A 24,238-nucleotide genomic window follows, 5' to 3' on the forward strand; every position below is an offset into this window, starting at 1 on the left:
CAATATTCATCCTTCATCTTCTTCACCTGTATATTGTGGGGATTGAGGGTTGCGTCGGCGCCATTACGCGGGCTTCACATGTTCTGCCGTCCCCCGCCTTTTCCCCGTCCCACTCCCAACCGGTTCCCGCGGTGGCGCTCCTCTCGCGATGATTTGCGGTGAGGGCGGGGCGCTGACGTCACTACGCGGGCCGCGTCGGCTGCTGTTACTGAGCGTGGCTCTCTTATCTCCGAGACCGGCACCAGGTACGTACCTGCTTTCCTCACATCCGCCAACACCTTTGTGACTAGGACTTGTGGGGAGCACAAGCCACCATATTCTCCCGCGTACGCTTGTTGTCGCATGCGCATGAAGCGCACGCAGCGGGAGCCGGGCGGACACCTTCTCCCGCGTACACTCGTCGTCGCATGCGCACGTAGCGAGAGCCGGGCGGACACGAGAGAGAGGCACTTCAGGTGGCGCCCAGTGGCACACCGATCAAGCACGCACCTGTTTTGTCGACGCTGGCTGCTTCTCAATTGAACAGCCAAAACCAGTGGAATGCTGCGGCCCCCTGTGGGGATTACAACAGGGCGACCACGAATTTCGCTCATCCGTCTAACTTTGTAGTACATTCGGTGGCACCCAGTGGCACACCGATCGAGCACGCACCTGTTTTGGCGACGCTGGCTGCTTCTCAATTGAACAGCCAAAACCAGTAGAATGCTGCGGCCCCCTGTGGGGATTACAACACGGCGACCACGAATTTCGCTCATCCGTCTCCCTTTGGAGTACATTCGATGGCGCCCAGTGGCACACCAATCGAGCACACGCCTGTTCTGTCAACGCAGGCTGCAAGGGGCCTAAGCAATTCACGTATAGCTGCCTCAAGTGGCAGCTGTGAACGACAGCAGGCGCACCCCGCTAGGAGCCCTTTTTGCTCAGGGGACAGCGGCGCGCCGGCCGATATCCCTGTGGAAACCGCGCCGCTGATCGAGCTGGACGACGGTTCATGCTTGCTCGACCGCGCCGCTAACGCGCCAACAGTTCCCTTTGAAGCAGGCGCACGAACGCTGTTGCAAAATGCCGCCGAAATGATCCAGGCGGTCTCTGGGGCAGTTAAAACGCTATCGGCTGTTCCGAAAGCCGCTCGCCCTGCTGTACAGTTGGCAGTCCCAACCTACAGCGGATACGATGACCTGCTCATTGCAAGGAATTACTGTTACTCCCTCGCACGCTACCAGAGATCTCTGGGTTTGAATGATCAGGAGGTACTCAGATGCGTCGTCCCTGTTGCACTCACTGATATGGCGGCTAGGTGGTACCGGCTTTCCGGACCCCGTGCAACAACCCTCGAGGAGTTCCGCGCGGCATTCCTGCGTGAATTCCTACCCGCTGACTACGAGAGTAGGATGCGGCGAGAGCTTGGGCTACGTACACAGGCTCCTGATGAGTCGCTTCAGGAGTACGTACGGGCGATGCAAGACCTTTTCTTAGTCGCTGAGCCCAATGCCTCGAACGAGGAACGCGTCGAACGGGTGATCAGGCAGGCACATCCGACCTTTTCGGCGTACCTGCGCGGCAGCCGCTTCCGAAATCTGGAGGAATTGGCCACCGAGGCAAAGCGCATTCAAAGTGACATCGCCGCGCGCCTAACACCTACCGCCGCCCGCCAGCAAGGCCCTCGAGCCAAGCTGCGCATGTAGAGGGCCTGAGCCCTTTCCCCAACAACAACAACCTGGCCAAGCTGCCTTTGCGGCTACAAGCGGGTGTGCTTGGTAGCTAAGCACATGCGCTCTCGATCCCTACACACCAAGAACCCACAATATAATCATCATCACTGTGAGCGTCATCTTCGTTCAGTGCACGGCTCAGCTGAACAAAGGCTTCGAGACAAAGTGGTGGAGGCCGCTTTCAATCCCCTAGACCTCTACAACATTTACTGGCGCTTCGTTTGGGTCACTGTTTGCTCCGCCTGTCCACTGCCACGACCCAAGTACTGCAACCCGGAGCCTCCAGCATCAGCCCCTCTACCCCCAACCAGCCGCCTCTGTATAGATCATCCCTGCCCGGCAGCATGACCCCACCGTATTCTCTGGTCTCCCGCGCGACGACGTCGAGGATTTGCTGGAGAACTATGACCAAGTGAGTGGGCACAACCACTTGGATGACCCTCAAAAACTTTGCCACATCACCTTCTATTTGTCCATAGCGAAGACTTGGTTCTTTAACCTTGAGGGCGCCTTACCCGATTGGACCACCTTCCAACAACAAATCCAGAAGATTTTCGGAACACCAAGCATCTGTTCTGAAGTTTCAAAGAGAAAGCTCAATGCACGCATGCAACAACCAGGGAAGACATACACTTCATATATTGAAGATGTCCTTTCCCTCTGCCGCCATGTCGACGCGGCAATGAGTGTCATGAGCCAATAAAGGAAGAAAGAAAGAAGAAGAAAAAACAGAAGATAAGAAGAGAACAAGAAGACACGTGGAGTCGGTGGCAGAAATTAAGAAAGAAGAAGTTAGAAAATAAGAGCGTCTGAATAAAAGGAATACAACATGAAAGCAGAAGAAGAAGCGCAAAAGTGCAAAAGTGCGCAAAGAGCTACGTGGCCAACGGGAGAAGGGACACATAGCCGAAGAGAGCAGCCTAGCTACGCTCTGGGACGAAAGCAGGCAGAAGGAGCTGGAGGCCGAACAGCACGGTTAGATCGCGAAGACGGCGGCAACCCAATGAAAGCTGTTCTTCAGCTGCCGCGGCCACGACCCGCGAGCTGAGCGAACACCCCATCGGAAGCCGCAGCTACAGGCTGACGGTGCCGCTTCCTGGATTCCCTGCGGCTACAATCCGCAGGCTAGCGGAGTTGGCCGGGCGATCCAGGCACCTCGATCACCCCACCGTCCTGACTCCCGAGCCAGGCCAACCGTGGACTGAACGTCGGACACAGCGATGTCGAGTCTACGACGCATCGGCGGGCCCAAGGACGTGTCGTCGGAAGCCATGACGACGAGGTGACGTGGCCACGTCGAGGGAATTATTGTAAATATTTTGGACTTATCAATTTTAATATCTGAGGACTTTGGGGTATTTATAGAATTAACTCGTGCTGTAAATTGTTTGTTTTGTGCCGTTTTCTTTGTCGTTTGTTTTTTCAATTATAAATATTTGTCTTAAACGAGCGACTTGTCCCTGTTTGTCCTTAGTCCACCGAAATCTGTGACAATGAGAGAGCCCGATCGTGTTCGAGACATTTTAAAAGGGATTGGACACGTGTTAGATGCACTGACGGTCAAAAACCCTACTACTGTGGATGATGTCATCATAACCTGCCAGCATCTGGATGCACTACGAGCCATCCGGTTACAGCCAGACATCTGAGTCACGCGACGTTCTTCGGATGCCGATTTGCGTACATTGATTAGGGCTCTGATCCGCGAGAAGCTTCAAGCACAAGGCTTGTCGTGCTCGGCTGTTCCTCAAGCTCACTCTTTATCCATTGGTCTACGTGGCATCATCAAAGACATCATCATGAGCTGATTCTGCCTCCCAAAGGTGCTGTTGTGATTTGCGGTGTGGACACACAGCCTGTCTCGGTGATGGCTGCGGGTACTGGTGCTGCACAACCATGCGCACCTGCAGATGCTGCTCCTGCTACTGCTCTCGCCAACGCAATCAGTACAGATCTGACTCCACAGCAAGCACACGACCTACTGGCCTTGTTGCCAAAACATAAATCTTCCTTTGACGTACACTTGCCTCTCTTGGGACAGACTTCAGCGGCAACTCATCGCATACACGTCGATGAAACTTCCATTGTCCGCAGTCCACTATATTGCATCTCTTCCGCCGAACGCGACATCGACAAGCACGTTGCCGACATACTAGAGCGAAATATCATCCGCCCCTCCGCAAGCCCTTAGTCGTCACCCGTCGTTCTGGTGCGCAAGAAAGATACCTCAGCGCCATTTTGTGTTGATTACCGGGCCTTGAACAAAATAGCCCGAAAAGACGTATATGCCTCGCATTGACACCTTAGATTCATTGCAAAGAGCAGAATACTTTTCCAGTCTTGACTTACGCTCGGGTTACTGGCAAACTCACATGCAAGAGGCCGACAAGGCAAAAACTGCCTTTGCAATCCGTGAGGAACTTTACGAATTTAACGTCATGCCTTTTGGCCTCTGCAATGCACCAGCAACCTGCGAGCGCATGATGCATGATGGACACTGTTCTGCGGGGCCTTAAGTGGAAGTCATGATTGTGCTACCTTGACGACATAATCAATACAGTAGAACCCCGCTGTTACGTTCCCGGGTGCTGCGTTTTCCCGGCTGTTACGTCGTTTTCGGCCGATCCCGGCACAGCTCCCAAAGAACCCAATGCATTGGTAACCCCGCTGTTACGTCGCAACTGTGGGACCGTTTCCGCATCATACGTTGCGAACTGCCACACCGCGCCGGCCCGAGCGGCCATTTTGTTCTTCTTCTTCTTTCTGGGGTTTTACGTGCCAAAACCAGTTCTGATTATGAGGCACGCCGTAGTGGAGGGCTCCGGATTAATTTTGACCACCTGGGGTTCTTTAACGTGCACTACAACGCAAGCACACGGGCGTTTTTGCATTTCGCCTCCATCGAAATGCGGCCGCCGCGGCCGGGATTCGATCCCGCGATCTCGAGCTCAGCAGCGCAACGCCTTAGCTGACTGAGCTACCCCGGCGGGTGCGGCCATTTTGACTTTTCATGTTGCTTGGCTTGGTTGCTTGACGATGGCATTGGCCGCCCAAAGTGCCGGGGGCGACAGTTATTACGTATTTTCGGTTTCCGTCAGCAAAAGTATGGCCCTTGAGATCCATGTTTGCTATCCAAAGATGGTGTCTATGACGCGTTGCGGCCCTAAAATTGGTTTTGGCTCATAGATGTTCCGCATAAAGTCCAAGGGCGATAACGCCGTCGCCGCGCGACGATTGCGGCGCGCCTTCTTCCGTTGCGCTCAAGGCACCGGCGAGGGAGCGAGGGGGGGAGTGATACCTGGAAGCGTTGTGCTCCGGCTTCAACTGCGTACTACGCGGCGGTGCGCGTGCCGTATCTTGAAAGCGATCTGCGTTGGGGGCAAAGTCTACGCAGTGTAGGTGCGTCGGCGGCTCGTAGCATTGCGCGTGCTGTGTGTTCTCTTTGCGTTGAAGTGATAGACAACAGCACGAAGGTCACTTCGCTCGCTTCTGCAGCGGCGCTTAAATTCCTCACCCCAGCGTTTGACAGCGCGTGTCCGCGCTCATCGAGTGAGATGTGCTCATGTTTGCCTGTGGGCGCTGACACCATGTTTGTTAATTAGTTAATAAGCGAATGTTTACAAGTTTCTACGGACGATAAAACTACTATTCTTACTTTGTATAGCTCATCGCAATCGATAGATACTTCGGCTGTCGGGCGAAACTACTTTTTGTCACACGTAAGAATTAAAATAATATTGTGTGCAGTTCAACACTACTCCCATTTCTCAATTTTTCCTGTTTCCCGGCGCTTGCGTTTCCCGGCTCTTACGTTCTTTTTTTATGGTCCCGTGAAAAACGTAACAGCGGGGTTCTACTGTATATATTTTCTTCAACCTTCCAATAACACTTGCAGTGCCTAGACGAAGTTCTGACACGTCTCTCTGCTGCTGGCCTTCAGCTGAATACCAAAAAGTGCCACTTTGCAAGCAAGACTATTAAAGTACTGGGCCACCTTGTAAGCAAAGACGACATTCGGCCTGACCCCGAAAAGATTATCGCTGTCCTCCGCTTTGCAAGGCCCCTAACGCTCCTAAGAACTCCACAGCTTTCTTAGCCTCGCTTCTTACTTCTGGCGCTTCATATGTGACTTTGCCACCATCACAGCCACGCTCACCGACTCTTTCCTTCAGGAACTCCATATGTATGGCCAGACGAGTGCCAAACGGCATTTCACACTTTAAAGTGTGCCCTCAAGTCTGAGCCAGTGTTCTTCATTTCGATGAGTCCGCACCCACCCTACACCACACTGACGGCGGCCATCAAATCGGCGCTGTTCTTTTGCAACGACAACGTTTTGAAGAACGCGTGGTTGCATGCGCACGTCGAATGCTAACATCAGCTGAGAAAAACTACACAATCACTGAGTAGGAGTGTCTCGCCGTAGTCTGGGCCACACAAAAATTCCAACCTTATCTAAACGGCCACCACTTTACAGTCGTGACTGACCACCACGCTTTGTGCTGGTTGTCGACGGTAAAGAATTCGTCTGGACGTCTAGGTCGCTGGATACTTCGTCTGCAAGAATATGACTTTGACGTCCCGTACAAATCCGGCAAGAAACACAAGGAAGCAGATGTTCTCAGTTGCTGTCCGTTACAACCGCAGTCCGACGTTCCCGGCCTGCCTCCATCCGTCACCGAGCCTGTGAGCATGTCTTCTCACCCGTTAATAAGTGAATGTTTACAAGTTCATACGGATGATAAAACTACTATCTTTAGTTTGTATAGCTGTCTACTAATTTGCTATAACAATCGATGCTTCGGTTTTCGGGCGAAACTGCGACTTTTTTTTCCAAACATAAGAATTAAAATTGTGTACAATTCACCACTACTCTTATTTCTCAGTTTTTCCCATTTCCCAGCTCTTGCATTTCGCGTGAAAAACGTATCATCGGGGTTCTACTGTATTGTGCGGGGTTTCTGGGAGTCACAGCAACAATGCGATGCAGTCACTCGTTGCAGCTCCACATCATGCCTGTTCACTAGCAATATTTGTGGGTGCCAATTCGGTGTCACAAAAACACGTTTCACCAGAAGAAAAACGCGTCATAAACGAGTCAGAAGATGAAAGGCTTCATCGCGCACGCCCCACTGTATTGAAAGCGCAACCAAAGGTAAAGAAAATGCTGAACTTTGTAGTCTCCGGGTTCTCTCAAGCCGCCTTTGTCGTAAGGCTTAGGCTTGATGGCCAACTCCTGTGTGCTTGCCTTGTACTACCCGGGTTCGGCGGTACAAGGACAGGCAGAAACACGACAACACACGATAGTGTAACAAGTATAAAAAGGGTTTATTGCTCCATGGGAATTCGCGTGGAAGCAGGCTATAGAGTCGACCTCGACGTTTGTCGGGATCGATAGTGGTCGAACGAGGTAGGGCACGACAAAGGAAGGGAACAAGATGGTTACCTGAGCTCCGTCCTTCATCGCGGCTCGCAGTCGTCCCTCTTTCTCCGGCGTGTGCCGGTCGCGCCGATCGTGACTGCCCCGCCTCGTTATGGGCTTGGTCCAATGAGCGCGGGGCTCCGCGTACACGTCACCGCTGCGTTTGCAACCGGTTTCCAAGAGGATCGCGCCACTGCACGAAAAGCCGTTTGGCTCCCCGAACGGGAAGAGGGAAAAAGGCGTCTGTTCTCCTCACTTCCGTGGCTCGCGTAAGGACGCGGGGAAATATGAACCTTCATAATTCCCACAACTTTGGCCGGGCTTATCTAAGCTACCGGAAGCACTATAGCGGTAAAGGAAAGACGGGCCCCTGCTGCCTTAGAGGCAGCAGAAAATGCGCACGCGCGCTCGACCACAGGAGCAAGCACTCAAAGGAATACAGGACAAGCTGTGTGCCTCGAGCAATTTTCAATGGCTTTGGGTGACTCCACAGAGAACGCGGCGCCTCTCAACAACCAGTGGTGTCAAATACGTGCGAATTATCAAACATAAGATCGGCACCATACACGTACACCAAAAACCATGCGGGACGAATCTGTGACGCCACACACGTCCAACAAGAACCCTTAATGCAGGCGAGACGACCCTTGACTGCAACCCGACAAAACAATTACTTTTCAAGGAGACGACTACGCTGGCAAAATGGCATGCGTGAATGCAACGGGCACGAACCAATGCCAGTTGCTCGAGTAAGCCTCGCTGCTTCAAAGGTGCAAAGATGCTGCCAATAAAAAGTCACGGAAGACGACAAACGTTTTTCAGATTAGGTCAATGCACTAGACAGAAAATTCCCTGTGAGCCCATCTTTTATGCAGTTGCTTTTAAGTTGAAGCTGCACTTGCTTCAAAACTTTGCTGAGAGCAACCTCTGGCTGCGACACAATAATAAAAGGTTTAGTTCTGTGCCAGTGTTACCGCTCGTGCACTCACCCCGTCAGGGAAATCCAGGTTGATCTTGAAGCAGGGCACCCGCTTGGGTTGACCAGGTCGGGTGGACACAGCCTGGCTCTTCTTCTTGCGGAGTGGTGGTGTGGACACAGCCTGCACACAACAGAGGGTTGGTCACGGTCAGTCTCTCTTTTTCACACCAAGAGTCGCAAAGGAATAAAGAACAGATGTTTACCATGCGCTATATCTGCACTGAATCAAGCATGTGCACAAGACTCGCGAAAAACTAAAGCACTGCTAAAGAGGGAGGGCGCAACCTGCTCCAAGCCATGTGCAAGCATTTGGGCAAACCTTGTCATTTCCTTCACTGAACCAACGCAACATCTGCAAGTTACTAACCCCGATAAAAGTGATCTTCTGCACCAGCTGTATAGTGAAGCCTTTTCTTCAATTGAAACTGTCCGCTTCAGCAGAGCAAGCAGTTATTTAGCCAAATACCAAACTGAGTGCCCTGTCGACACTCAGTTTGAAGCTAACGGAGTATGGCATGATGTGCACTGCATTTCTGTGGGAAGCAAAGAGGAAAGTTCAGTTATCGAGTGTTCTTAGATGCAAGCTGCTGTAACAGGAGCCCCCCAAAATTGTTTCAATTATTTCTGGGGCCATAGTGCTAAAACCACACGACCCGATTATGAGGTGTGCCGTAGTAGGGGACTCGGGATTTATTTCTACCACCCGTGCACCCAATGCAAAGCACATGGGTGTTCTTGCATTTCGCCCACATCGACGTGTGGTAGTGGCTGCAAAAAAAGTAGTTTCGTTTTGACTCGGTACACGCGTCGGCCGCATGCCTTCAAAACTGCATAGTCTCCATCCACGATCACGTTGATAGCGATCTGCGGTTTCGTCTGCAGCGGTTGCGGCAAAAAGTTTCGTTTGGACTCCGGTGCATGCATCGGCCGCGTGCCTTCAGAACTGCAAGGTCACCGTGCATGATCGCGTTGACAGTGCGGCAAACAATAGTTTCGTTTTTACTCAGTGCAAAGCTGTCGAGGATGAAGAGCACCATCGACATCGCGATGGGCAACACGGGCGAAAAAATAATCGGGGTGTGTGGGCAGTAGTGAAAAGAGTGTTTCAGTTGACGATGCGCGCCTCGGCCTCGCTGTGAAGGAAGTCAAGAGACCTTCGCCGCTGCGAGCGCTAATCACTCACGAGCTGACGAGAATTGCAGCTTCTGCATTGCATTTGTGCAAAATAGAAACAGACTTTGCTGATTCACTCAGTAAAATTGTTGACGTAGTAAGCATTTGTTTATTGTTTTCTTGATACTCTCGATAATTCGACATTTGGTTAATTCAGACATTTTTTTTGTTCGGTCCCATGAATCCAAATTAAATAGGTTTTACTGTAATGCAAGCTGCCACATCAGTGACATCAAAAAATGTCTGCGCATAGCAAAACATGCAGATCTTGCGCATATCAGCACTTGTACATATAAGCACCGTTGCATAACTCTGCGTCGGGCTGGAATGAGCTACCAGACACCTTAGAAAACAGCGAGCTAAAGACTGGAATACACGTTGTTATACTGCCGGCTTATCATTCTTCGTACTCTCTTCATGCACACGATTCATATGTTCCGTAGAGTAGACAAAGATTAAGAAATTGTGCGTATGATCGTTCATTTAGAGAGTGTGTAGTTTTCTCGCAGGAACGCAGATGCCAGTAGTGACACCACTGGCAGCTAAACAAGGGGCTTTGTTTAAGCTACTGTATAGAAGCTAGGGGCCACCACTTGTTCCCCATTTGGGAAGAGAGGCAAACGGTGCAACTCAGAAGCTCCCATAATGAGTCGACAAGACAATACGGAAAAAGACACTCAAGAGCCAATGAGTGCGATTTACAGCTTTCGAGAATGACAACGTGCCGATGTTGATAGTGCACTGTGCCGTCTCTTCTCACTTTTTTTTGCGTGCACCGTACAAAGTAAACAATGATTTGTTTTAACTCAATATGATTAAAACTTGACTACGAAAGCAGTTTTCTTCATTCTGATGGCTTAATTAGCTTTAGGTCAGTCTTTCGCTGGTAGTTGTGGGGATTGAGGGTTGCGCCGGCCTTATTGCGCGGGCTAACACCTGTTCTGCCGTCCCCCGGTTTTCTCCGTCCCCCCGGTTTTCCCCATCCTCCGTGTAACCGGTTCCCGCGGTGGCGCTGCGCACGCAGCGGTTGCGCTGAGGGCGGAGCGCTGACGTCACGAGGCGGCCGGTTTGCGGCTGCTAGCGGCGGAGCGTGCCTCGGGACTTCTCTCCGGGACCAGCGCACGGCACGTTCATGCTTTCCTCTCGTCCGCCGACACCTTTGTGACTAGGACTGGAGCTCGCGCACGGTGCTTTTGCCCGTGCGGGGAGCGCGTACTTTGTGCTGATCCTTTCCCGACGCTAAGCCGACGAGCTGTGCCATTAGTGCTCGCGCGAGGTCGTACCCCGCCGAGCCGCACTTGCCGAAAGCCTAAGCCGAAGGATATTGCCCGTGCTCTCGCGAGTTGACCCATTGGTTATCGCCAGAGCAAGTAGCATAGCCGCCGGGACTTTTCCTAGCGGCGTGTCCCAGCTTGAGCCTGTGCTCTCGCCGCGACGTGCTATAGGCGCCTGTTATTGTATTTTTGCCCTGGTGCGGGACCCCTTTGGCTCCCCTCCGTGCGGGCGTTTGTGCAGTGCTGGTGCCGACGGTTTCAGTAAACGGTTTCCGTCAACTCAGGGCTTTACTGTGTTTTTGCCTGCGTCGCTCGGTAGCCCCTTGCGGCCTCCGTGTCGCGCGAGCGGTGCTGGAGGCGACGGCTGACGCGGCCCTGTGGCTCGCTAAGCTCGAACCCGCGGTGGTTGGTCTCCTGTGAGACACCAAGAACCCACATAGTAGATGCACAAACTGTGATAAGCCTAACCTTGGCTGAACATTATCGACTCAAATTGTGTGTGTGGCTGGCGAGGGCTGAAGTTTGTGCAGCCAGCAAAGCACCTCCTCCTACCACTGATCACTTGCCCAACCACACAGAATATAACTTCTCGTGAGAGCAGCTTCTCGTGCTGACAATCGCTGTTATCTGGCCATTCATTCTTGGCATGCTCTGCGTATGCTGCCGTTTACATGATAACATAATGTCGCCAGTAGTTAAGGAGGAGGCAAAGCAGGTGGTTCGAGGTAATTAATGAAATTCATTTGTAAAGCCTGCTGTTTTGAAGAAATGACGTGAGTGTGCAGAGGAATGCACCCAGATCCACTGACCTCGAAAAATTGCTGAGTTGTGCCTTTTCGATGCCACTTTATCCTGTTGATTGAAAACTTACTTTCACCAAATTTCTTGCATCTTCAGAATCATATTGTGGGGTCTCACACGTGCTCTTGGGACAAAGGAACGACAACACAGTAGTGTAAACAATAAAAAGGGCATTTATTGCACCTTTCATACATCAATGCATGCTAGCCGAAGTACTACCCATAGAACATTCACATGGGCGCGCTACAAATAAAGGAAGTCCGACTCACCGCGACCAGATAGCGAGTGAATATGTTCGCCCCATGCTATGACACCATCGCCTAGTCGTTCACGTGTACGGTCACGCGAACGGTGGCAAGTTCGAACAATCTGTGTTCGTCCATACCGGTGTCCTGCTCCTAGCCACGTGAGACGGTCTCGCGAAGCGTGGATCGGCGCACGCGCGGGGCGTCCGCATCGCTCACCGACCCCAACATGAAGAGGAACAGCCTTCTCCCTTTTGCGCCCGCGTAACCCCCCGCCATCAGGTGGCGTTAGCAGCGCAACACTAGCGCCATCTCTCGTAATACACTGCAACTCCGCAGCCGGATTACAGGAGACGGGAGCCATGGGGGGAAAACATCAGGGGACGCGTGAGAGTCGTGCATCAGCACAATATAAAGTGTACAGCTGCAGAAAAGATAAAGAATGTTTAATTCTTTAGTGAATTTTGTCAAGCTTACAGAATGTGGACTCCACTACTTTAAACTGAACTACTTCGTGTACTGAAAGCTTGAAAAACACTTATCTAAAAGAAGACGAGGACGATGTGATCGGAGCGTTCTGAACGGCGCGAGCGCGCGAGGCGCGTGACCCGAGGCGTGATCGAAGGAGAAACGGCGTTGTCTGGGTATTATCGACGTGGTTCCGGGCCAGGAAGGTCGCATCGCCAGCACCGCACTGGCGACGGGAGACTTGGGGGTCTGGCCGAGTCCGTGACGTTGGCCGTCCACGGTGTGGCCGTCGACCTCGGCAAGTTCGGGCGAGGCTCCTGGACCGGCTGCAGCTTCTCACGGCAGGACCAGGCACCCCAGAGAGGCTCCCCCTTCTACGGCAGACCGGCACGTGCGATGATCCCCGGAACGCCACGTCGGCACTCGGGAAAGAAGCTGGACGGAAGCGGCGACCGAACACGTCGCTAGGCCTAACCCGTCACCTCTCCCGGCCACGTCAGCAACAGCGACCGGGTCAAACAGGCTCCGAAGATGAGCGGGTGAACGTACCGACTGCAAGGCAGCCACGATCATGCGACAGTCGGCGAAAATACGCGCATCGACGGACTTTCGTAAGAAAGACTTTCCTCTATCGTCACTACAGTAGGCCAGTGATGCCAGACTTTGGGGTAGGAAGGGCCTAGGACTAACGGAGGCGAAGTTAAGGATATTTAGTGATTCATTAGGTTGTTTTTGTTAACCTTTATTTATTCATTGTCTTTTAGTTCTGTGTGCACTTGAGTTTTAGTTTGAGGTTTTTTGGCGTTCGTGTGAGAATTAAAAAATCTGTTTGCTGTGTTGCCATGCCTCTTACCTCTCCATCTCTCATAACACCCGCACGCCCCCGAGATCAGTGACACACAAAACACATCACAATTGGCGAGCCTGCCAGGATCCGTTCCCGGATTCTATCCAGCCCAGTCACTGATTCTCGGAAGTTGCAGAGATGGATTGGGAGGCGATATCGGCCACTATTCGCGAACAGAAGCTCAGCAAGGAGCAAGGCCTCAAATTAATTGAGGATGCAAGGAAAAGCGTCGAGGCGGCAGCCGAAAAAGCTTACGAGGAGAGGAGGCAGCTCCAAGAGAAACAGCTCAAGAAGCTGCGAGAGGAGCTACAGGCATTACAAATGAAAGAGATAAAGATGCTACAAGAGAAAGCTCAGGCATCGGAAAGGAGAGAGCGTGAGGCTGAGCTTAAGATTGAGAGTAGGCCCGCTAGTGTAGCAGAGCTGGCGGACAGCAGAAATTTGTCAGAAGACGTTGGCAGAGTAGATAGCGCCCGTGACGACCCAGAGGAGAAGCCCTCGACTACAGAACCCTTGATTAAGAAAGACAGTGATATGAGGATGGGCGAGATTCCGATAGAGATTGGCGTAAGCGAGGAGCAGAGAGCGGTAACGAAAGAAGTAGCTTCACCTCGTAACGACATGGGGTTTGTAATGGAAAACGATTCCAAGGATAGCCAAGCATCAGAATCGATAAGTCAGCAAACCTCAGAGGGAAATGAGAAGGACGTTAGACGCCCTAGCCACCTAAAAAACGCAATGCGTAAGGGTAGAAGGATTCCTAGGAGGTTGAAGACACGGCGGCGTAAGAAACCGCGTGTGCATGAGAAGAGGAGCGGGTCGAGGAGAAAGAAAAAGAGTAAAGCTGGTAGATACCCTAATCGTCCTAGACGTGTAACACGTACGGGTAGGAAGAAGAGTCAAAGGAGATGTAAAGGAAAGCAGCGTAAGAAAACGCGTGCGCTTGAGATATGTGCGTCAATGAGAAAGTTGATGAAGAAGCCACAGTTAAGGCAGAGCCACTCCAAGCTGCACGAGAAATGTGCCAGAGCAAGAAAGCGAAGGAGACAGGTGGGACGTAGAGAAGCGTGGGAGTTCCGAAAAAGGCGGAAAAAATAGAGCAGTATAACCGGTAGGATACGAAAGGAATACCGTTTAGGAATGGCATACGGAAGATTTCAGTGTTCAGAAATGCGGATTGAGAGAAAGCATTGAAACAGTACCTATGTATATTGTGTTTGGAGTACTGTAAAATATGTGTAGATAGCAAGTTTATTCATATAGAGTGTTTGGGACAATGAACATTACAAACAATTGAGTGCAGTGTTGTGTGAACAGAAACAAATGGTGAAACGTGCGCGACAGTGCAGTGAAGTGTGATGATGAGTGGCAAGCGAAGACGACGCACAGAAGAGCACTCAAGCCACAACGAAAGTCAAGTTCGCCGCCAAAAAGAAGTTCAAGAGGAAGCAGTTTTTTGGAAAAAAAAAACTCTTGAAGAGGGGAGCCATGTCATGAGTAAGACGCCGGAGGCGAAATAAAAGAAGACGAGGACGATGTGATCGGAGCGTTCGGAACGGCGCGAGGCGCGTGAGGCGCGTGAACCGAGCCATAATCGAGGCATGTCATGAGTAAGACGCCGGAGGCGAAATAAAAGAAGACGAGGACGATGTGATCGGAGCGTTCTGAACGGCGCGAGCGCGCGAGGCGCGTGACCCGAGGCGTGATCGAAGGAGAAACGGCGTTGTCTGGGTATTATCGACGTGGTTCCGGGCCAGGAAGGTCGCATCGCCAGCACCGCACTGGCGACGGGAGACTTGGGGGTCTGGCCGAGTCCGTGACGTTGGCCGTCCACGGTGTGGCCGTCGACCTCGGCAAGTTCGGGCGAGGCTCCTGGACGAGCTGCAGCTTCTCACGGCAGGACCAGGCACCCCAGAGAGGCTCCCCCTTCTACGGCAGACCGGCACGTGCGATGATCCCCGGAACGCCACGTCGGCACTCGGGAAAGAAGCTGGACGGAAGCGGCGACCGAACACGTCGCTAGGCCTAACCCGTCACCTCTCCCGGCCACGTCAGCAACAGCGACCGGGTCAAACAGGCTCCGAAGATGAGCGGGTGAACGTACCGACTGCAAGGCAGCCACGATCATGCGACAGTCGGCGAAAATACGCGCATCGACGGACTTTCGTAAGAAAGACTTTCCTCTATCGTCACTACAGTAGGCCAGTGATGCCAGACTTTGGGGTAGGAAGGGCCTAGGACTAACGGAGGCGAAGTTAAGGATATTTAGTGATTCATTAGGTTGTTTTTGTTAACCTTTATTTATTCATTGTCTTTTAGTTCTGTGTGCACTTGAGTTTTAGTTTGAGGTTTTTTGGCGTTCGTGTGAGAATTAAAAAATCTGTTTGCTGTGTTGCCATGCCTCTTACCTCTCCATCTCTCATAACACCCGCACGCCCCCGAGATCAGTGACACACAAAACACATCACACAGCCGCTTGAAAATTATGCCTGGTGCATGGCATGTGGGAAATAATGAAAGAAGTAAACCCGCTACATGCAACGATATAATAACACCAAGCAAAAAAAAAAAAAAAACGTCTACGTTCCCACTCATTTTACTAAAACATTTTGCATATTTTATTCAAAATTGCAGCAAAATTTCAATCATAAATGTCTCAAGATATATGCGACACATTTTAAATATCATTACTTTCATCCGTGATTTTGCTGTTGATGCATCATCTTGGTGCACATAATTGTGTACACAGCGTGTGAAAGGGTTAAGAGCTAACCAGAAGGAATAAATTTCATGGAATTTTGGCGTTCGCACTGGCCGGCAGCAAGCATCGTCGTTGCTCAACAAGTTTCATTGATGGCTGCCAAGCACAAGATGCATGCTCTCGTTGCATATCATGTGTGGAACAATGTGGCCATCATAACAGCCTAGAATTTAGCAGGCCGATTTTAGAAAAATGTAGCGCAACCAGAACATTTGTTTTTACTTTATAAAGACTTCTTGTAGTTTTGAAACTTAATAAAAATTGGAGCTGCACTGGAAATATTTGGCAGCACAGCCGCGGCTACCTGGACTGACAGAAGAGGTTTTTTGTGCCGATGCTTGTGGTCTTTTGTCGCGGCTGTCACACCTATGGTTGTTCCTTATAAGCACATTATTGTCGATAATGCAATAAAACAACACAGTGTTTGCAGTGACCAGAGCAGGGATCAGCTGCTACAGTAGCCAGGTGGATAAGGCCATGCGGCTCATGGATGGCAACACCCAAAGCTTTGTTAGCTTGGTTTGTAAATGGCCTCCAAGCTCACCTACATGGCATATCGCACAGTCTCAGAGGCCATAATTTGCTTGCCTTTTGCCTCGACAGCCACTTCCGTAGCTGGCATTTAAATCCGGCATGATCAGACTTGGGTGCCAAACGGTGGTGAACTAGCGTTGCACTGTTATCGATGGCACTTGCCGATGCCAGGTTTGCTGGCCGGCACCGACAATACGTCGAAGATTTGGTCGTTATAATTGTGGTGCAGCAAAGACTGACAGCCACTGACAGAACACAAAATATGCAATCATAAAAAAGATGATGCGACACAATGGTATTGATGAACAGCTTCCACACAGGTTAATGTTCTTTCTAATGTAAAATGCACCTGCAATTTCCATAGTTATCAGATTAAGAAGTGCACTCAGAAGCATGCTCTACACCACGCCTTTTCCAGTCAACACTGCTGCTGGAACCTTCTTAATTGTGGACCCTGCAGCGCGATGCCGCAGTAGTTAAAAAAGAGACAGTGCATACTTGGCCTGCTGCTGCGATTTGTCCAGCATACGGCCCACAGATGTTGAGGTGGTGCAAGTATTCGGAGGCGCTGGCAGCATGGTGGTTGCAGCCTGGCTGGTGGCAGTCGAAGCGCCGCAACCGGTTCTTGATCTGGTTCAGGGCAGACACCACTTCCAGTGCGGTCAGCGGCCGGTCATCGTTTACACGGGCCTTCGTGAACCAAAGAGATAAAGTACAGTAAAACCTTGATATAACAAACTATTTATATTTCGCCATCTTAGTTCTATTGAATTAATGAAACCTCGATATAACCAAGTTTTTCGCTTCAAGTACAACTTCGTTATATCGAGGTTTGACTGTAGCTGAAAATGCTGGACTATACAAGCCTGTGTATCCAGCACTCAACTATGAAGCCAATGAATATGGGAGGTATTCAAGCAGAACTTCTTGTTGGGCTAGTTGGTGCATGTTACTGAAGTATTGAAGCGCCAAGCAGACGACAAAAGAAGAAACAGGGACGAGCGTTTACTAACAACTGATGTTTTATTGACAGAAACACACTATACGCAAATCTGGCAGTGTAACTCACACGTCGAAAATCACATGGTAACCATGGCAAAAGGCGATAAAAAGATTGTAAACGATGATGAAAAAAAGATTACGTTCGCGACAATGACATGTGGTGTATGGAGCCAAAGGACCATAAAAGATGATGGTTGCGCGATACACAAAACAGCACTGTAACCCCATTAGAAAGCAAACGATTAAGATTTTTCACCAAGCGCATGCAGGCGGCGCATCAACGTGCCAAGTTCTAATTAATTGCTTCTAAAAAGGACAGTTCACTTGTACACAATATTTTTGATGGTTCGCTGACGCATTCCAGGCCCTTCCTTTTAATGTGGAAGGCTTCCTTCAGCTCACGAGCAACGCTGTCTCGACTTCTCTCCAGAACAATGGTATCTCTTAGGCGAGCGTGCACCCGCACTCTTTGCAATAGATGGTCATATTGGAACCATGTCCCTTTTTCCTGTGAGCGTTCATGTTCTTTAAGTCTTTCATTTAAACATCGCCCCATTTGTCCAATGTAAACCTTTTTGCATGAGAGTGGAATTTGATAAACCACCCTTCCTTACAACTGACAAGTGGATCGGTATGCTGGGTTCCACAGGTCGTGCGTTCTGTTTCTTGGTTGTTAACACGAGCGCACAATTAAGCAAGTTTTGAAGAGGCTGAAAAAACTACCGGGACTTTGAATTTACTCACGACCTTCTTCAGGTTGTGGGCTACACGGTGAGAGTATGGCATGACTACGGGTCTTAATTTCCTGGTTTGTTGTCGCGCGTTTTTTCTTCCTTTACCTTTTATCTTCCGGAGCAGGGATTCTACTAATGAAGTTAAAACTGTCTGTGGGAATCCTACGTCTTTTCGTATACCATGTAAGCATGGTATACGAAGCAGCTTCCAACTGCAGATTGAAAGGCTAAAAGACGCGGGATTCCCACAGACAGTTTTAACTTTTAACTTTAACTTCCAGCTTGGTTGCCATTTTCGTCATGCCCCCCAATTGCTGCAAAGACATCATCTTGGGGTGGATTTTCTGCAAGATCACGGCGCAGCCATAAACATTCCAGAACATATGGCGCCATTTTCTGTAAGCCCATATGTCGACCCCATTAATGACGGCCAACATGAGCGTCTGTGAATCGCCAATGGTGTGACCATTCAGCTGTGATCCTACCACCTTGTATCTACCATGGGGATGTGATAGCGGATGAAATCGCTGCACTATTGCTCACGCAAGGCATTTCAAATGCTAGAGGCGTGCTCGACATGACTCATGGGCCTGCAGAAGTCCTTCTCATGAACTTCAGCAACGAATGCCATCACATCCCGAAGGGCACTGCAATTTCATACTGCGACGACATCACCCAAGTAAAAGATTATTTCGCTGTACAACGTCAAGAAACAACCGTCCCGGCCTCGACACCTTTGTCTGTCGACGTCACTCCACCCTGTCGCCTTCCGAAAGGCAGCGCCTACTAGAGCTGATACACCAGTTCGAAGATTGCTTTTCGACTATGTCAAAGGTCAAACGAACACCACTTCCAAGCACCGTATAATCACGGATGATACCACGAGGCCGATTCGACAAAACCCCTACCGTGTAGCTGCAAAGGAACGCGGAGAGATTCAAAACCAAGTGACGAAGATGCTCGAGGATGACGTGACACAGCCTTTGAAAAGTCCCCGTGCGTCACCCGTGGTCTTGGTCAAAAAGAAAGACGGCAGCTTGCACTTCTGCATCGATTACCACAAATTAAACCAGGTCAAGAAGAAAGAAGTCTACCAGCTGCCACGCATAGACGATTCGCTGGACAGGCTGCGGCATGCACATTATTTTCCATCAATGGACCTACGAAGCGGGTATTGGCAGATAGAGGTCAAGTTGATGAGAGAGATCATGGGAAAAATCCCTTCGTGACCCCTGGCGGTCTTTATGAATTCAAGGTACCTCCTTTCAGTCTGTACTCAGTGCCAGCCACTTTTCAGCGTCTAATGGACACCGTACTATCAGGCCTGAAGTGGCAAACATGCTTGGTCTATCTAGACGGCGTCATAGTGTTCTCAGCTACATGCGAGGAGCACCTAAGCCGGTTACTCACTCTTCTCCAAGCCATACGCTCGGCTGGCCTGACGTTAAAGCTCGAGAAATGTCATTTTGGTCTCGGTGAACTGTGCTTCCTCGGCCACGTCGTCAGTGACGAGGGTGACCTGACCCATAGGCACAAAGTTTTCTTTTTCCGGGGAGGGGCTGGGGCCTGACCAGCTTTCTGAAACCTACCCACCATGTGTGTGTGTGTATACATATACATATATATATATACCCTTTGCTAACAATTTTCTATTTCTCGCTTTATGGGGAAAGCAATTATATCGACACTCCAGGCAAATTGTTGCTCTTGTTGTCGCCATGATGTTCTGTATTAAATCTAAAAGCCATATAAATGAGCAACTCGGGAAAAAGCATGTAACAGTGAGCCGAAAAGGATGGCAGCTTGATGGGCATTATTTCCCACGCGCTCAATATTCAGATTAGTTGTAGGTCACGTAATCAAACGCGAATGGGAAGGAGAGCACGCGTCTTCTCCTCTAGCCCTGCCATAGCTGTGAATGACTGTGCGCGGCTGATGCTTATGGAGCCCGCGTGCCATATCTAATTGTTGGTAATCATTGGTGGGTGCAATGATAAAGGGCGACCAGGGATGGCTGCTAACTTCATGCGCGCTGTCTTCCTTGCCGGGCTGTCTTTCCACGCCCCTCGTGTTACAGAGTTAAAAGACAGAGGTCACTGCAGATCACTGACAGAGGCCATCTGTAGTGGCCATAAAAATGGGCAGATAATGATGATGAATCCAATTTTCGGAGTTGCAGTGAATCGCGCAGCTGTACGAACCGCTCACCTCCGCTGCCGGCGTTCTTCATAATGCTTGCGTTGTGAAAGTGAGTGCTCGAGGTGATCCAGTGAGGTATTTACAGGTGTACATGGTCCGTGCTTACTATGTCCACTATGCTTCCTATTTTAATTTTAGGTGAATGTTTACTACAATTAATTGGCTGCTATAACTAATGTATCGACTCATGTTAAGGCCGCACTTTTCTGTCGCGATTTTGACGAGCCTTTCATGGGGTTGGGTCATTTGAACCCATTTTTCCAACTATGAGTATGAAATCCGCCGTAGACCTCCGCGATCGCCTCCTATTGACATCCAGCAGCGACGCGTGAAACAACGCTGCGCGCGACAATTCGCTGTTGAGCTCGATCAGAATCAGCGCAAGGAACGCAATTGCTTCTCGGTTCGACGTCTTTTTTTTTTAATATTAGCTGTCAAGTTGGGGGTGCGGCCCTTACACGGGTGCGATCCTTACACAGATTTTCACGGTAAGAATCTTCCTTCCTGTAATTGTCTTCTACTTCACTATAACTAAAACTGCTTCGCCTTTCCGGCCAATCGGCACTTTATTTTTTTTTAGGACTTTGAGTCCGAGTATAAGCGCTGCTGCGCATGTCTTCTAGACTTCTATTTATTCTCATTTCGAGGGAATCCGGCTTGGCATCATTTCGGTTACTGAGTGAATTCTATATGCAAGGTGTTTCAGTGAACACTTTCAAATATTTTTATAGGTTGCTTGTGGCACATAGCACAATTCTAGTTAATGAGCTCGTCTACTCGAAGAGACGGGCATCACTTGCAGAAAAATTGAACTGCATAATTGACTAATTAACAAAATTAACCAATTAAGTTTTTAGCTAATTACCTTATAGCCCATGTTGCAATTTACAAATTCTAGCCGTGGAGTTCGGATCCACTTGAAACTAATTCTTAGGCTGGCACCAGTGTCAAGATATTAATTCTCTAACTTTGGGGAGAAATGCATTGGCGTGCCAGTCACTTTCTTAACAAAACGTCGTTTTATGCATCGAAGCGCAAAAGTATGAATAGATATATAAATTATGGGGTTTTACGTGCCATAACAACGATCTGATTATGACGCACACCATAGTGGAGGACTCTGGAATAATTTAGACCACCTGGGGTTCTTTAACGTGCACCTAAATGAAAGTATACGGGTGCTCTATCATTTCACCCCCATCGAAAAGCAGCCGCCGTGGCCGTGATTTGATCCCGCGACCTCATTCTTAGCAGTCCAACACCTTAGCCACTCAGCAACCATGGCGGGTAAGCACAAAAGTAACTGGAACGCCAACGTCATTCTCCGCAATTTTCGGGAATTAATATCTCAAAACTGGTGCCATCCCGAGCATTAGTTCGTGGTGCATCCGCCTGGGGAACTCCACGGCTAGAATTTGTAAATTGCAAACATGGGCCATAATTTAATATGTTCAAGAACTAATTGGTGAATTTTTGTTAATTAGTCGATTATGCACTTCAATTTTTTGTGCATGTAATGTCCGCCTCTTCAAGTAGATCATCTCATGAACGAGAATTATGCTATCTGCCACAAGCAACCTTTAAATATTTTCTGAAAGTGTTTGCTGACACACCCCGTATTTATGGCCCCTGCATGCAAGAGGCGATGTTTCCATCCGTAATGAGTAAATGTTGTAAATAATTAGAAGAGCTTCTTGTTTTCTTTTTTCTTGTCGCCAGTCGTTAGCACTACCTACTGGAAAGAGAATCAATATTGAGACACATATCACTCACGTGCTTTTCACACGCTGTTCATAGAAGACTCTGCCAAAGGGGGTCACTGAAGTCTGCAGGTTTTTTTCATGGTCAAAAAAGCACGCAAAGTAATTTCAAGTGAGGTGAACATACAGTGGAATCTCGATGATACGAATCTCATGGGGTCACGAAAAATATTCGTATTAGCCGAAATTCGCATAATCGAAACAAAAACTAGCTAAATTAAGGGGGATCAGATCGCGAAAATCACGAGAAAAAAAAAAGATTTTTGAAAACCACGTGTTTGGGTATCTGGAACGCCTAATCTACACTGTATCAAAATGGTTTGGCTGAAAAAGCACCCAAAAAAGTTTAATTCGTCAGTTCGCAGGGCGAGAAAACAGCTTTAAATCGCGCAAAATCACCGCCGTTCACGGAGCCATATCTCGTATTTCCCGCCACTGAGCGCCGCCATCTTGGTATCGTTCAAAAGCTCTAAGTTTCGCCATTCCGCTTCTCAATTCGTCCGTCATCGCCATCTTGTAACAAACGCACAAACACAAAAGAAGCGCGGGTCTGTGATAGGTAGTCACACGGGCCCTCCGATGAAACCGGGCCTCCGATTGGCTGCCGTGCTGAAAGGCGTCTCTCCATTGGTTGCTGCTGTGGCCAGGGCAAGATGGTAACCGCAGTTGTCTGCTTCGTAAACCACGCCGGCCGTCTTCACTTGACACACAGAATTCGGATTACTGAGGGCTCCCAGGTTAGCGATGGATCGTCACTCGTTGGCGAATAAACTTTGGACAAAGCACGCCTTCGGAATACGGAAGTGAAAGCTTTCTACGGCAAGAAAAATACGGCGATTAGCGGGAGAAGCGGAGGAGCACCCCACTGAATGAGCGCAACCTTGCACCGTGGATTATGTGCGGAGGAGCACCCCACTGAATGAGCGCAACCTTGCACCGTGGATTATGTGCCACGCTATCTTGCATCGTGTGACTCCAGCAGCGAAACCGACAATCGCCCTGTGCCATCGGCAACGATGACGCAGCCGACGGAAGATGCGCCAACGAAGGCTCCCGTGCCTCGGCGTACGGCCGCGCAAATCAGCCGAGATTGTATGTCAGTAGACGTAGCTCGCTGCGACTAGGCAAAATGGCGCTAACACAAAGAATGCGGCCCGAAGCATGGCAGCCACTCCGTCCGATGGCACGCGGAAAAGGAGGAAAAGCAACAAAAGCGCCACCGCTTCAAACTCTTCGCGCCCCGTCGCGGCCTCCGCGCTGTCCGGCGTCGCATCCGCGCCTCTGCACCAAAAGAGAAAGGGAGAAACCGCTTGACTGCGCGCTGTTCTCTTTCGCGGCCGTCGGTGGGGCGGCGTTTATTCGTATCAACCGACGCAGGTTGAGAATCGATTCGTAACAACCGTTTTCTAGCACGTTGCAAAGCAATGGGGCTCGACCGGGACCGCAGAAAAATTTCTATCATCCGGAAATTCGTATTAGCCGTGATCGTATCATCGAGATTCCACTGTACATCAACATATTCATTCTCATGGCATAGGCTATCCATTTTGTTGGCTACCGCCTTCTCTTTAAAAATATAATAAACTTTGTCCTGTGTATATATTTAAATATATTGTGTTTCTGCATGGTGTTGTTCTCAGCAGAAATTTTTAAAAAATGTTGAAGTGAGGAAACACGGATGAGGTGGCCGGTGCTGGCGCTTCTAATGCGCTTGTCCTCCTATTGTCAAGATTTGCCGAAATAAAGCGAAAGTATAAATTAAAAGCTGTGCACGTCCGCGCCAACATTAATGCCGTAAGCTTTTAGCCATAACAAAAGTGAAAAGGTAGGGGCTACGCGAAAGAATCCTCAAATTATATGGGGAACAAAACTCCGGTAATGACACTTTAGGGGCGGGAGTCGGGGCTGTGCCCCCCTCGGGAAATCTCCGGAGGGACTCGAGACCCCCCCCCCCGTAGTCGGCACCTATGACCTGCCCCAGACAAAATGGACGCTGTGGCAAAGTTCCCCACACCGCCTGAAAAGAAGGCAGTGAGGCGCTTCTTGGGGATGTGCGCCCATTATCGACAGTTTATTGCGAACTTCTCATGCATTACTGTGCCGTTAACACGTCTTATACGAGACAATGTTCCCTTTCTGTCGGGTAAAAAGGAGCACGTAGCATTTAACGAACTATGGCCTGTACTCGCCTCCCTTTCTTGTGCACTTCGACCAGGAAGCCCCTACAGCACCTCACACCTATGCGAGCAATGTTGGTCTGGGTGCCATATCACGGCCGCTGAATAAAAAAAAAGGTGGGGCCTGCCGCGTCGGGCGCGCTGCTATGG

At 49.9% G+C, this 24,238-nt stretch overlaps 1 protein-coding gene across 1 annotated transcript in view; it reads right to left on the bottom strand.

Moving 5' to 3' along the window:
- LOC125945147 (uncharacterized) overlaps positions 1–24,238 on the bottom strand; it is a 414,471-nt gene that overhangs the window by 157,845 nt on the left and 232,388 nt on the right. The window contains exons 14-15 of the mRNA XM_049666722.1: positions 16,715–16,906; positions 8,124–8,234 (exon numbers count right to left, since the gene is read on the bottom strand). Coding sequence (XP_049522679.1) covers positions 8,124–8,234; positions 16,715–16,906 — 303 coding nt within the window. The remainder of the gene's footprint in view (positions 1–8,123; positions 8,235–16,714; positions 16,907–24,238) is intronic.

Source organism: Dermacentor silvarum, chromosome 4 (assembly GCF_013339745.2).
Source record: "Dermacentor silvarum isolate Dsil-2018 chromosome 4, BIME_Dsil_1.4, whole genome shotgun sequence".
Lineage (NCBI taxonomy): Eukaryota > Metazoa > Arthropoda > Arachnida > Ixodida > Ixodidae > Dermacentor > Dermacentor silvarum.